Here is a 13,545-nt window from a genome sequence, read left to right as displayed (position 1 = left end):
CCCAGGTTCGATTCCGGTCAAGGGCATGTACCTTGGGTGGCCACCCAGACCCTCTCCTTCCCCCAGAACACCTGGCCACCACTGGCTGGTAGCCCGCCCTCCCTTCTTGCCCTCAGTAACTGATAGAGAAATGTCAGCTGATGCCTGAGCAGGGAGGAACCCACACAGGTCCGGCCCACCCGGGGCTGACCACCACCCCGCCCCTGTCCCACCTGCTCCACCAGCCAGACCTCCCTGCCCGCCTGGGGGCCCCCAAAGACGGTCTCGGCATCCAGTTTTCTGTCCGGATTTTATTCCAGTTCCCCGTCTTGGCCAGGGGCGGACAGCCCCGTGGGGAGCTGTGTCCTGTCCCCCCGCTGGAGGGCAGGGGCGGGCTGGGAACGGGGTCAGTCGAAGAAGTCTGGGTCTGCGAGGTCGGGCAGGAAGTAGCGCCGCAGTGGCGGCTGCAGGAGCAGGGGCGGCAGCGGGCGGGCGGGCCGGGGCCAGTCCAGGGGGAACGGCCGCAGTTCCACCCGAGGCAGCGGCAGCTTCAGCGTCCGGAGGGAGCCGTCGAGGGCGAGGCCCTCCCGGTGCCGGGCCAGCAGCTGGCCTGGAGTCATCGGGGCGGTGAGGCCTTGGGGGGAGGCTGAGGCCCCGGGGGGCCCAGGCTGGGGTGGGGGTGGGGTGGAGCTCAGGGTCCAATCTCTACCCCTGTCCCCACTCACCCCTCAGTCTCATTCTAGATCTTCGGTGCTTGGTCTCCTGGAGCCTGAGAATGGGGTCAAGCCTAGGGCGGTAAGAAGGTGGGTGTGAGCCCTGGCTGGGGTTGCTCAGTGGATAGAGCGTCGGCCTGCTGGCTGCAGGGACCCAGGTTCGACTCCAGTCAAGAGGGACATGCCTTGGGGGTTTCAGACTTGATGCCCAATCGGGGGCGTACGGGAGGCAGCCAATCGATGATTCTCTCTCATCATTGAGGTGTTTCTCTCTCTCCCTCTCTGAAATCAATAAAAATATATTAAAAAATAAATAAAAATAGTGCTCAGACCGGTTCGGCTCAGTGGATAGAGCATCAGCCTGCGGACTGAAGCGTCCCGGGTTCGATTCCGGTCAAGGGCATGTATCTTGGTTGAGGGCACATCCCCAGGAGGGGGTATGCAGGAGGCAGCTGATAGATGTTTCTCTCTCACCCATGTTTCTAACTCTCTCTCCTTTCCTCTCTGTAAAAAATCAATAAGATATATTTAAAATAAAGTAAAATAAAAAGGAAGATGGGTTTGACTGAGCCAGGCCCCCAGCCACACACACACACACACACACACACACACACACACACACACACACACACCCGCGGGGAGCCCGGCGCCCTCCGCGCGGCGCACTCACACGTGACGGCGGGGCGGCGGCGCCACGGCGTTGGGCGGCACCCGGGGCGTCCGCAGGGCCCAGGCCTCCTCCTGCAGGTAGCTCCTCCGCTTCAGCTCGCAGAACAAGTTGAGCGCGTCGATGGGCCCCAGGTCCAGGACCTTGGACCGCGACCACTCGGTCTGCTCCAGCGGCAGCGGGCGCTCGAGCAGCGCGTCGGGCGCGGAGGAGCGCACGTAGATGTCGGGCACGGTGCAGAAGGGCACCAGGCTCTCGGACAGCGTGCGGCGCGAGCGGCGGGGGCGCGCCGGGGGCTCCGGGGCGGCGGGGCCCTGCCCCCGGCGCAGCACCAGCTGCGAGGGCGTCCAGGACACGGAGAGCGTGGAGGAGCGGGCGGGCGAGGGCGGCACCGAGAGGAGGGCGAGGGGCTCCGAGAGGACCTGCGACAGCGCCGTCTCGGAGACCTTGGGCAGCACGTCCGACAGCCTGGCCACCGACGGCTGCAAGTCTTCTACCTGCGGGCGGGGCGGGGCGGGGCGGGGGCGGCGGGTGGGGGTGCTGCTCCCGGACGGCGGACCCGCTGCAGACTCCCTCCCAGGAAGGAGCAGGAGATCCGAGAGGCGGACGGGAGGACGGGGCGTGGATCCAGAGCAAGGCCAGGCCCCTGGCTCTCCCCTGCCCCTGGGGGAAGGCGGAGGGCGGAGGGCAGGACCCCCCTTACCCCCTAACCCACCCCCCCACCTCCAGGACGTGGATCATCTCCTCCAGCTTCTCGGAGCAGCAGCGGCGCAGCATGGCCTTGCAGTGCAGGTCCAGGTCGGGCACCCAGGTCATCATCTCCCTGAACAGGACGCCCTCCGGGTCCTGGAGGCCCAGCCCGTCCAGCAGCTTCTGGAGCTCGGGCCTGGGACAGGGCGGCGGCTCATCCCAGTCCCCGTGTCCCCCAGCTCCCGCCTCCCACCCCTGTGGGCTGCGGGAGGGCGGAGGGCGGAGGGAGGAGGGCAAAGGGAGGAGGGCGGAGGGGGGCGGAGGGAGGCGGAGGGGGGCGGAGGGGTTGGAGGGGGGCGGAGGGGGACGGATGGCGGAGGGGGGCGGAGGAGGGAGGAGGGCGGTGAAGGGCGGAGGGTGGAGGAGGGAGGAGGGGGCGGAGGGGGGCGGGCGGTGGGCGGCCTCACCGGCAGGAGGCGGGCGAGTAGAGCAGGTAGGACATGAGCTCCAGCACCACCTCGCGGGACTCCAGGGAGCAGGCCAGCTGCAGCTGCAGGGCCAGCATCACGAAGTGCTTCTGGGTGGTCTCCTGAGCCCCACAGGCCGAGGGTCAGTCTGGGGCCTGGAGGGGGCGGGGCGGGGCGGGGCGGGGGCCGGGGGGGGGGGGGTAAGGTCGGGGCGGACCTGGAGGTCGGGGGGCTGGTCCATGTTGAGCAGGTACTTGATGATCCCCTGCAGCTTCTTGTAGAGGCTTCTGCTCATCTCGGGCAGCAGCCTCTGCAGCGCCCGCAGGATGTGCACGCGGTCCTCCCAGGAGACCTCCTTCAGCAGGTCCATGAACGCCAGCGCCAGGCCGTCCACCGTGCCCAGCTCGGGGTACGCCTGCAAGGACCGCGCTGAGGCCCCGCCCCGCGCCCCGCCCCCTCCCACCCAGAGCCCCGCCCCCGTCAGCCCCCCAAACCTCCAGGGTGAAGAGGGGGAACAGCTTCTTGAACCAGTTCTGGATGACGAAGAAGCGCAGGAACCGGGGCACATGCCCGTAGCGCACCTCCCACAATGAGTGCCCGCGCTGGTACCGGTGGCGGCGCAGAAAGGTCCCGGTCCTGCTGATGCTGTCCCGGGCGCGCCTCCGGATCAGGCCCTGGAACCTCTGGACGGCGGCCCTGAGCAGGGGCGTGGTGACCTCGGAGGGCTGCGCCTCCTCGGCGGCTCTCATCTGCCTGAGGAGGTTCAGCCAGGACGCCGGCTGCTTCTCGGGGGCCGGCTCCGGGGAGCCCTCCGGGGAGGGGCTCTGGTAGTCCAAGCTCCAGTCCAGGCTCCAGTCCAGGCCCAGGTCCTCGTCCTCCTCCTCGCCTGACCGCCCGACCTGGCTCCGGGTGAGGACACGCCTGGCCCGCAGCAGCCACAGGTCCTCCTGGCTGCCCCCTGGCTGCAGAGGGGACGCCACCGCTAGCCACGGGCACGAGTGGCACCCCCCTCCCCTGCCTGCAGGGCGGGCCCGGCCCCAGCCCTTGCCTCAGAGCTTCCGTCCTCGAGCTGAGGGAGGGCGCCCAGGCCGCTGACCTCCTGGGGCAGCCACAGCTGCTGCAGCACCGCGGAGTTGGGGATCCAGCCTGGGAAGTTGACGGGCCTCGGCAGGTTCTAGGGGGACAGTGCGGCCTGGCGGGCGAGGACCCGAATTCTGCCCTGTTCCAGGGCCGGGCCGGGCCAGGCCGGGCCGGGTGCCTGCCACCTGCCCAGCTTCCTGCCAGGTCTCCATGCGCTGAACGCCCCTCCCCCCAACACAACACACGGACAGGTGGAGAGCCTTCAGGAATCGGGGAAGCCCCGGCCGGTGCGGCTCAGTGGATAGAGCGCCGGCCTGCAGATGGGAGGGTGCCAGGCTCGGTCCCCAGGGTGGGCCGTGCAGGAGGCAGCCGATCCACCATTCTCTCTCATCACGATGTTCCTGTCTCTCTCTCCCTCTCTGAAGTCAATACAAAGACACATTTTTTTATAAAGAGAGCGGAGGGGGAGCACATAGCGGTGACTCCTGCAGGGAGGGCCTCGGGGGTGTGTGTGTGTATGTGTGTCTCACCTTGAAGTGCTCAATTGAGGCAGGAAAGAAGCCCCTGAGGTTAGAGAGCAGCTCCTTGGGCCGCCGTTCCTCCAGCAGCGGGACCTGGGGGCGGGCCAGGGGCTCAGAGCCGGGCGGGCGCTCCGTGCCCCCCTGCAGCTCTGCCCTGGGCGGGCAGCACCCCACCTGGCCAGCCCCTCACCCTCTCCTTCCTGTAGCGAGACAGTGGCTGTGGGGCCTTGGGCCTCTCTGCCAGGAGCCGCTCCGACTGCAGCCGCAGGTCCACGCTGAGGCCCAGGTAGGAGCTCAGGGAGGAGCGGGCCAGCAGCTGGGGCAGGGGAGGAGTCAGGGCGGGGGGCGGGGCCCTGCCGGCGGGGCCGAGGGGCGGCGGGGCGGGGAGGCCTCACCTGGGATGCCCTGCTGTGGACCTGCTTGTGGGCGGGTGGGATGGGCGAGACGCCGTGGGGAGGGTGGGCGACGCCCAGGCTCAGGGCCCCCCAGTCCCGCGGGGGCAGCGTTTTGGGGGAGTCAATGCAGACCCCCGCCTTCACCAGACTCGGGATGGCACTCGGCAGACCCCCGCTCTTCTCCGCGACGGCGGCCACGCTGGTCCACTGCTGGGAGTCTGTCTTGGGGTGCAGGCCCTGGGGGTGCAGGCCGGGCGGGGCTGGTGTCACAGGCCCAGGAAGGAGGATGGGGCTGGGCCGGGGAGGCACCCACCCACCAGCAGGGACGGGCCGTAGATCAGATACAGGTAGTTGTCGAAGGCCTCCAGCTGCTGCGGCCAGGTGAGCGGGGGCCGGGCCGCGGGCACCACCTGGCCCCGCCTCAGCTCCTGAAGGTCTTTGTCCCGGGCAAATATGGGTTTCAGGTCCTGGGGCGGGGGTCAGAGGTCAGCCCATTCTTCCCAGAGTCTTGCCATGTGCTACCCAGAGAACCACAGGGATCCCAGGCCTGCCCCAGGGGAGCGGCCCAAGCCTGGGCCTCGGGGCGGGGAGGGGCACAGGACCCACCCCACCTCCTTCGAGAGCGGCTGCTGAGGCACCGCCGGCCCGCGTTCGAGGAAGGACGAGGCCGAGCTGCAGACAGAGACGACGGGGGAGCACTGAGCGGGCTGCACGGAGGCCGGGCAGTCGTTCAGGAGGGTGGCCGGGCCCCGGAGGGGGCGCAGGGGACCGCAGGGGGGTGCCAGGGCCGCGACAGGGGGCATGCAGCCAGACCTTGGGCCAGGGCAGCTGGCGGGGAGCCTCCAGGCTGGCTCCGCGGGCTTGCCGGCTGTCCAGAAACTGCTCGCCGCGTGGAGGCTGGTCAGCCTCTGCAGCTGGACGGAGGTCAGCGACTCCAGGCTGGTCAGCGTGAGCGGCAGGGGTGGGTCGTCCAGCATGTCGAGGGCCTCCTGGCACAGGTTCTGAGCAGGGGAAGGAGCTGGAGCCGCCGGCCGGGAGGCTGGTGCAGAGGAGCCCCGCCTGCCTGCCCGCCGGCCCGGCCGCCCGGCTCCCCGCGCACCTTCACCAGGTAGGTCGTGGGCAGGTAGAGCTTGTGGGATACCAGGCAGAGGCGGGAGCCCAGGGCCAGCACCAGGTCCCCATTGTTGCTGGAGAAGGTCAGAGCCTGAGGCGCTCCGTTCAGCTGCAGGAGGCTACAGGGGGGGCCAGGGCAGGAGGCCAGCCTTGCTCCAAAGAGCAGGAAGTACAGGGCGGGGGGCAGAGGCTCTGTCCCCTGTTCAGCCCCTAGACTCCGCTGCGGGCGAGGAAGGGGAGCCCAGCTGGCTGCCCCCAGGCTCCCAGCCGGGCCTTCCCTTCCTCCCTCTTCCTCCCCCCTCGCTCCCCCCTCCCTCCCTCGGGCCTCAGGGCCCAGCCCACCGCAGCAGGTGGTTATCCGAGGTCCAGATCCGGATGGTGCAATCCAGGCTGGAGGAGGCGTACAGCTTGAGCGTGGGGCAGCAGCACAGGCCTGGGGGCGAGGCTCGGAGTCAAGAATCAGGGCCAGCCCTGGCCGGTGTGGCTCAGTAGATAGAGCCTGCAGACTGAAGGGTCCCTGGTTTGATTCGGGTCAAGGGCACATGCCCGGTTGCAGGCTCCATCCCCAGTTGGGGGGTGCAGGAGGCAGCCGATCAATAATTCTCTCTCATCATGGATGTTCCTATCTCCCTCTCCCCCTCTCTGCCTCTTGTGAAATCAATTTATTTATTTTTATTCTTTAAAAAATATATTTTATTGATTTTTTTTTTTTTTTTTTTTCAGAGAGAAAGGGAGAGGGATAGAGAGTTAGAAACACCGATGGGAGAGGAACACCAATCAGCTGTCTCCTGCACACCTCCCACTGGGGATGTGCCTGCAACTAGGGTACATGCCCTTGCTTGGAATCAAACCCAGGACCCTCCAGTCTGCAGACCGACGCTCTATCCACTGAGCCAAACCACTTAGGACATGAAATCAATTTAAAATATATATATTTAGCTGGGACCGGTTTGGCTCAGTGGATAGAGCGTTGGACTGCGGATTTAAAGGTCCCGGGTTCGATTCCGGTCAGGGGCATGTACCTTGGTAGCGGGCACATCCCCATTGGGGGGTGTGCAAGAGGCAGCTGGTCGGTGTTTCTCTCTCATCGACGTTTCTAACTCTCTGTCCCTCTCAATTCCTCTCTGTGTAAAATCAATAAAGTATATTTAAAAAAAATTTTTTTTAAAAATATATATATAAAAAGCACCACCCCCGGCCCCGCCCCCTCACCAGTGATGTGGTCCAGGTGGTCGTCCTGGGGCCGGTGGTCGAAGCGCTGGCTGTGCTGCAGGTCAAAGTGCACCAGCCCGTAGGTGGCGCTGTCGGGGTCCTCGAAGGCCACCATGAGGGTCCTGCCGAGCGCGCACAGCGCCAGCGCGGGGTGGCAGCAGGAGAAGGTGCGCAGCAGGCTCAGGCTCTCCTCCGAGTAGGGGAACACGCGCCACAGCTTCACCGTCAGGTCCGCGCCTGCGGGCGGGCGGCGGGCGGAGCCGGCGCTGGGCCTTTGTGCGGGGAAGGGGATGGCCGCCCGGGGAGGGGAGCGGGAGCGGGTACTGACCGGAGGACACGATGCTGCTCCAGGTGGAGGCGATGGCGGTGACCGGGCCCGGGCTGTGCGCCTCCGTGTGGAAGGCGCGCGCCGACGTTTGCCAGTTGAGCACCGACAGGGTGCCGTCCGTGTGGCCCACCACGGGCAGGTACCTGCCGGCCGCGCAGCCCGTCGGCACGGCCCGCAGGCCGCCAGCCCCGCCGGCTCCCACACCTGCCTGTTCCTTTCTTTCTCTTTTTAAAATTTATTTTAAGAAAATATTTTATTGATTTTTTACAGAGAAGAAGGGAGAGGGAGAGATAGTCAGAAACATCGATGAGAGAGAAACATCGATCATCCGCCTCCTGCACAACCCCCACTGGGGATGTGCCTGCAACCAAGGTACATGCCCTTGACCGGAATTGAATCTGAGACCCTTGAGTCTGCAGGCCAACGCTCTATCCACTGAGCCAAATCGGTCAGGGCTCTTTCTTTAAAAAAAAAATTTTTTTTAGATTAAATATGTATGTATATATATATATATGTATGTATATGTATATGTATATATTTTATTAATTTTTTACAGAGAGGAAGGGAGAGGGATAGAGTCAGAAACATCAACCAGCTGCCTCCTGCACACCTCCCCCGCACTGGGGCTGTGCCTGCAACCATGGTACATGCCCTTGACTGGAAATCAAACCCTGGACCTTTCAGTCCACAGGCTGACGCTCTATCCACTGAGCCACACTGATTAGGGCTGTTCTTACCTTTTAATATACATTCTTTAAAAAAAAAAAAAAAAAACCCACAAAAAAACCGCCATGTTTTTATTGGTTGTGTAGAGGGAGAGGGAGAAAAATCAACGAAAGGGAATCATGGACAGGCTGCCTCCTGCACGCCCCCCACAGGGGAACCAGCCCGCAACCCGGGCCTGTGTGTCCTGACGGGGGAATGGAACCTGCGACCTCTTGGTTCCTCCTGGGTCAACGCTCAACCGCTGAGCCACGCCGGCCGGCCGGGCACACCTACCTGTTCTTGTCCTTCAAGGTTTGCACGTTGCTGCGGCCCAGCTCCCCCCGGTGTTGGCACACCATCTCCCAGCTGGTGAAGGCGCTGCTGGGGTCGGTGAGGTGGCTGTAGAGGTGCAGGCAGCAGGGCCGGGGCGCGGGGTGCGGCCGCGGGCCCACGCGCAGCAGCACGCGCATGGGGCTGCACAGCGCGTTGGCGCGCACCAGGTGCCCGGCGCGCGTCAGCAGCCACAGCACCTCGCGCGGCAGGCAGTAGGCCACGGCGGCGGCGCGGTCCTCGGGCCCCAGCAGCAGCGCCGTCACGATGCGCCCGGTGTCGGGGCTCACCAGGTAGACGGAGCCGTCGGCGCAGGCGCACACGAGGCGGGCGGGCAGGTGCGTGGACAGGGGCAGCTCGGGCGCCATGTGCAGGTGCAGGACGGGCGCGGACAGCTGCGCCAGCAGCGAGTACAGCTCGCGCAGGCTCCACAGCTCCACGCTGCCCGCGCGCAGCGAGAGCACCGGCCAGCCGGGCCCGGCGGGCGCCAGCAGGCAGTGCACGCTCTCGGGCTGCGCGCCCTGGTCCCAGCAGTTCAGCACCACTTCGCCCACCTGGGCCACCGCCTGCAGGTCCCACGTGCGGAGCGTCCCATCCTGGGAGGCGGACAGCACCAGGGTCGTGCTGGGGAGCACGGCCAGGGCCGTCACCGGGCCTGCGGGAGGGCGCGCGTCACTCGGTGCCCCGGGATGGAGAGATGGGAAAGTACCAGCTCGGGTTCGACAGAGAGAGACGCCGGGCCAGGGACGGCCGAGGTTCCTCCAGCGCAGAGCGCTCTCGGCTGGGTGGAGAGAGGAGGGCCGGGAGCCACGGGGGCGGGCGGGCGGGCGGGCGGGGTGTACCTGTGTGGCCCACGAACACCATCCGGATCTGCCAGTCCGCCCCCCACACCTTCACCGTGCTGTCTCGGGACGCGGTCACCATGGCCTCCATCTCCCCGCAGTACACCAGGTCGGAGATGGTGCTGGGGGGAGGCCCGGGGGCTCAGCGTGGCCTCCCGGAGCCTCTGCGCCCCTGCGCCCCCCTCCCCGGGCCCCCCTCACGTTTTGTGCAGATCCTGGCGCACGTCTATGACCGCCCAGGCCTGCAGGTCCAAGGTGAGCACGGCCGAGCCGTAGGCCGCAAAGCAGTGCAGGGCGGCGTTGGGAGACAGGGGCCCCAGGGCCAGGCGCGTGAGCTCGGCCTTGGAGCTTGGCTGAGGCTGCAGCGAGGGCCCGCAGGGCGACAGGCGGCGACCCCCCAGGCGGAACTTCCAGAGCGCCAGGCCGCCGCCCGCCTCCGCCACCAGCAGCAGGCCCAGGGCCGGCACCGGCAGGCAGCAGGCGGGCTGGCGGCGGCGGCGGAGCGGCCTGCCCGCGCTGGGCCCGCTCAGCCACAGCAGGCTGAGGTCCGGCTTCAGGAGGGCCAGCCCCGCGGGGCCCCAGCCCACGAAGCGGCTCACGGAGCCCAGCGGGCCCGGCAGGGCCGCCAGCCCCGTGAGCGCCACGGGGGCCTGCAGCGTGCCGAGCCCCCAGCCGTCCTGCCGGTGCAGGTGCAGGCGGCCCGCCCCGTCCAGCACCACGAAGCACCTCCCCACCGGGTCCTGCGCCACGGAGCACAGCCCGGCCGCCACCTGCAGGCGGCGCAGCGGCTCCAGGCCGTGCGTCAGGCGGGCCACGCGCATCTGGGACTTCTTCTCCTGCGGGACGGCAGGCGGGGCAGGCCGTCAGTCCGCGGGGTGGGAAGGTGCCCCCGCCCCCAGGGGCGCCGAGAGGGCTGGCGGGGACCCCGCTGAGGACCCCGGGGAGCCGCCGGGCCGGGGGACAGGCCCCCGGGCGGACGGCGTGGGCCGGGCGCACCTTCTCCAGGAAGCTGTGCCGGCTTCGGCGCAGCAGCCTCCACAGCTGGCGGGCGCGGGCCTTGGGGGTGGAGGTCTTCCTCCAGGCGCCCCGCATGAAGAGGTGCGGGGCCAGCTTCGCGAAGGACAGCTCTGCGGGCCGGCGGGGGCGTCAGTGTGGCCCGGCCCCGCCGCAGGAGGCCGCGGGCGGCCGGCACCTTCAGGGGCGCCCTGCGTCCCCGCCGAAGCCGCCGGAGGGCGGCCCGGCCGGCTCACCCTTCTCCTCCAGCAGCCCGGGGTCCGGGACGTCGTCGCTGTCCGAGTCGTAGAGGTCGGGTTCCAGAGTCAGGAAGTTGCCCTCCATGGAAAAGAGGCTGCTTTCCACCGAAAAGGGGTTGTCTTCCATCGAAAACCGGTCGCTTGCTTCGGACACCTCCGTCTCCATTTTGGCGGCCTCCGGTCCAGGCGGCTTAACAGCCCCTGCGGGCTGTTGCTAGGATACCAGGGGACGGGGCCCCGCCCCCGCGCAGGCCCCGCCCCCATCCACACAGAGCCCGGGGCCACAGTTAAGTCACATAAACTTTTATTGGAAACAAACAAGCTGCAGCAAAGTGACACTCAGTGCACGCTGCCCGGTGGGCGAGTGGGGGGACAGGTGGGCGCCGAGGGCCTGGGCCTGCCTGCTGGGTCTCGGGCCCTTTGGGTTGGAGTGTGCAGGCCCAGGTACAAAATACAAAAATAAACTCTGTGGTCCAGCCGTCCCGCCTCGTCAGTTCGTTGGGGCTGGGCAGTGGCTGTTCCCGCCAGGCCCCGTGCTGTCAGTGCAGTCCGGCCACAAGGCGGGCAGCGGGGCCTGGGGGGTGAGTGGCCGTCCGCAGGCTGGAACCAAAGGGCGAGGTGGCAGCGCTGGAGCTGGAGCTGGAGCCGTGCCAGGGTCTGGCCAGCCGCTGGGAAGGCCCCGGGCCCCTCAGGTGGGCAAGTCCAGGCCCTGGTGACGCCGGATGAAGCCGGGCCTCTGCTTCTCCTCCTCACATACAGATCACGGGGACTCTGAGCGGGGGGCACAGTGGCCTTGAGGAGCTAACACCTGGGAGACCAGGCAAAGGGCCCCACCCCGTCCCGCCCACCCCGCGCTCCGGGCAGCCCGTGTGCCGCCACCTTCACACACCTGTCCTCCATGGGGCTGGTCTCCTCGGATCCGCCCTCATTGCCTCCATCTCTGAGCTCCTCCTCCTCCTCCCCCAGCTCCATGTCCAACTCATTGCCTGCCTCGGAGGGTGTGTACGTGGATCCACTGGGGGAGGTGAGGGAGCAGTCTTAGAACTGCCCACCCTGGCCTGCTGCTGCCCCCGAGGGGACAGAGTCAGGAGTGGGGTGGGCCCTAACAGGAAGCTGGGGGAGCGGGGGGGACGGACGCCAACCTGATGGAGCGGCAGCTGAAGAAGACGATCCGCTTGAGCCGCTTGTTGTAGAAGAAGTAGTTGAAGGACCAGAGGCTGCCATCTTCCCCAAACGGGTCCGAGTCCAAGTCGGGGTTGTAGCTGGATGGTGTGGAGTGAGATGGGTGTGAGGCCCCGGGTGCGCCCGCACCCAGCGCCCACTGCAGGCACGCCAGCCCACCTGTAGATGTCGCACTCGGCCAGGCAGATCTCCTCGTCCACGGCGTTCCACAGCTGCGGCTTCAGGGCCCTGAAGTCCTCCCGCACGGCCGAGAACAGGCTGCAGTTGACGGCGTTCACCACCTAGGATGGGCGGGCACAGCTCGGCTGACCGGGTGCCGGGACGGCAGGCACGGGAGGGGCCGGGGCCACGGAAAACGGGGAGGACAGTGTGAACAGCTGTGGCTCACCCAGCTGAGGCTGGGCTCCCGGCTGAACTCGTGGCTGCGGGCCGCGCTGAAGTCGTAGTCGGGGCGGAAGGACTCGTTGAGCGTGGCGATCAGGTAGAAGAGGGTCTTGCGGCTGCACTTGTCGCTCAGGGGACCCTCATCCTCGCCGCCTTGGCTCTTGCTCAGTCTGCACAGAGAAGCAAGCGTCAGCCCAGCACTGCCCTGCACCCGACAGCCCCCGGCGGGCAGGCCCTGCCCCGGCTCACCTGCTGGGGCTGAGGCCCGAGGTCTGGGGCGGGGACAGGGCCTCCAGCACGTGCGGTTGGCCTTCCTGGCAGAACTGCTTGAACATGTGCTTGTCGTCTCCCGCCATCTTACACGAGTAGCTCTCGATCCTGCACGGTGGATACAGGTGGGACCGTGGGGCATGCCACCCCCTGGTGCCACTCAGGGCCGGGGCAGAGGGAGCTCTGGGGCCTCGGCTCCTAGAGCCCCACCCTCACCTGCCAATGATGTGGGCATCTCCCGTCTCCACAGTCAGCTGTGAGTTGATGGCCTCAAAGCTTGAGTTCTCCAACAGCTTCATGTCCTTGGGGAGGGCGTCCTGTGCTCTGAGGGGCTGGTGCTGCCCTGGGGAACCGAGGCCAGTCCATGGGTATCTGGCCCCAGGCCCTTCACCTGCAGCCTTCTCTCCGGTAACGAAGCCCAGGTAAACAAGCTAGGCCCCTCCCACAGCCTGCGCCCAGGCCCAGGCACTGGCAGCAGGCGATGAGATCCCGTTACCTGAGAGTGGCAAGTCCAGCCCCCTGCACCTCTTTGGAGTCCTGGGGTCAGGCTGGGGGCCCACAGGGATCCTGTTCACCCCAAGACTGCTGGGTTCGTCTCTTAACACTCCCCATCCCGGTTTGGAACCCCGAACCTGGGGCTCGGGCTTGAGGTCACCTGGACTACGCGATCTTCCCTGCTCTGCGGGCTGCTTTATAGCGAAGGGAAGAGGAAACCTATAGGCTCCTCCGTTCTCCAAAGTGTGCCCAGCTTCTTCGGGAACGGAGGGAGGGCTCACGGCCTCGGAACGGCCCGGCCTAGTGGAACCCCAGCCTAGCCGCGGCGAACTACAAATCCCAGAAGGCCGTGCACCCCAGACATGCGCAGGGGCCGGCGCGAGGCCTGCTGGGGTCTGTAGTTCTGGAGGCCCCGATACGACGCCGAGCACCGGACGGACACCTACTTGCTTGCTTTTCGCTCTATCTGGCCGGGCAGAGCCAGGCCGAGTCAAGTCGGTTGGTGTCGATGCGGGTGAGAAGTCGGTGCGGGCTCCGGGCAGCGCGGACTCCTCAGGATCGGAGGGCGGCGCCGCGGCCTCCGCTCGGGCCGCACTGTATCCGGGGGAAGAAGCTCTGCGGCGACATCCCGTTACTCCCGGCCGTGCCGGCCGATCCGGGCTGCCACCGCGACATACCCTCGCCCCTGCACGACGTCCGACTATCGCGATGGACCTGCCCGCCGACCGCCACAGATCGCCTCAGCTAACGAGCTAGCGACCGACCGACCTCTGCCTCCTCCGGCCGGACAACAACAAGCGCCCGCAAGGCCCGGCCCCACGCCTCTGAATGGCCGGCTCCAGCCGCTGCGATTCAGAACTCGGAGAGCCATTGGGGACGTTACCCGCCGCTCAGTCCTGTCTTTTACAGCTACTGGCTG

At 67.0% G+C, this 13,545-nt stretch overlaps 2 protein-coding genes across 2 annotated transcripts; both read right to left on the bottom strand.

The window, feature by feature from the left end:
- Positions 1 to 269: 269 nt before the first annotated feature.
- WDR97 (WD repeat domain 97) lies at positions 270 to 10,534 on the bottom strand. Its single transcript, XM_084907131.1, is given in 23 exon segments — positions 270 to 589; positions 705 to 1,080; positions 1,365 to 1,856; positions 2,083 to 2,245; positions 2,517 to 2,638; positions 2,734 to 2,931; positions 3,011 to 3,478; positions 3,565 to 3,678; positions 3,680 to 4,015; positions 4,127 to 4,210; positions 4,308 to 4,433; positions 4,513 to 4,749; positions 4,830 to 4,979; positions 5,124 to 5,513; positions 5,612 to 5,744; positions 5,968 to 6,058; positions 6,838 to 7,074; positions 7,166 to 7,308; positions 8,165 to 8,855; positions 9,043 to 9,164; positions 9,244 to 9,878; positions 10,039 to 10,169; positions 10,293 to 10,534. Coding segments are annotated over 23 exon segments (5,811 nt in total). The 5' UTR covers positions 10,462 to 10,534; the 3' UTR covers positions 270 to 386.
- A 48-nt stretch (positions 10,535 to 10,582) lies between these two features.
- MAF1 (MAF1 homolog, negative regulator of RNA polymerase III) lies at positions 10,583 to 13,451 on the bottom strand. Its single transcript, XM_084907118.1, has 8 exons — positions 13,073 to 13,451; positions 12,348 to 12,474; positions 12,111 to 12,239; positions 11,866 to 12,031; positions 11,637 to 11,758; positions 11,438 to 11,557; positions 11,185 to 11,310; positions 10,583 to 11,066 (listed from the first exon to the last, which is right to left on the bottom strand). Exons 2-8 carry the CDS (start codon positions 12,428 to 12,430, stop codon positions 11,045 to 11,047), a joined length of 768 nt encoding a protein of 255 aa, XP_084763244.1. The 5' UTR covers positions 12,431 to 12,474; positions 13,073 to 13,451; the 3' UTR covers positions 10,583 to 11,044.
- Between the last annotated feature and the right edge of the window lie 94 nt (positions 13,452 to 13,545).

This window comes from Pipistrellus hanaki (genome assembly GCF_964339955.1).
Source record: "Pipistrellus hanaki genome assembly, contig: scaffold_41, whole genome shotgun sequence".
In the NCBI taxonomy this organism is placed as follows: domain Eukaryota; kingdom Metazoa; phylum Chordata; class Mammalia; order Chiroptera; family Vespertilionidae; genus Pipistrellus; species Pipistrellus hanaki.
Note: the sequence above shows the minus strand (reverse complement) of the source record. Positions and strands in the feature narration are given on the sequence as shown.

Bases quoted from the DNA above. Each gene is read 5' to 3' on its own strand.
- MAF1 (XM_084907118.1), bottom strand. From the start codon at position 12,430: ATGAAGCTGTTGGAGAACTCAAGCTTTGAGGCCATCAACTCACAGCTG. The intron at 12,240-12,347 runs GTGAGGGTGGGG...TCCACCGTGCAG, and splicing joins GATGCCCACATCATTGGCAG to GATCGAGAGCTACTCGTGTA. The intron at 12,032-12,110 runs GTGAGCCGGGGC...TTCTCTGTGCAG, and splicing joins TCGGGCCTCAGCCCCAGCAG to ACTGAGCAAGAGCCAAGGCG.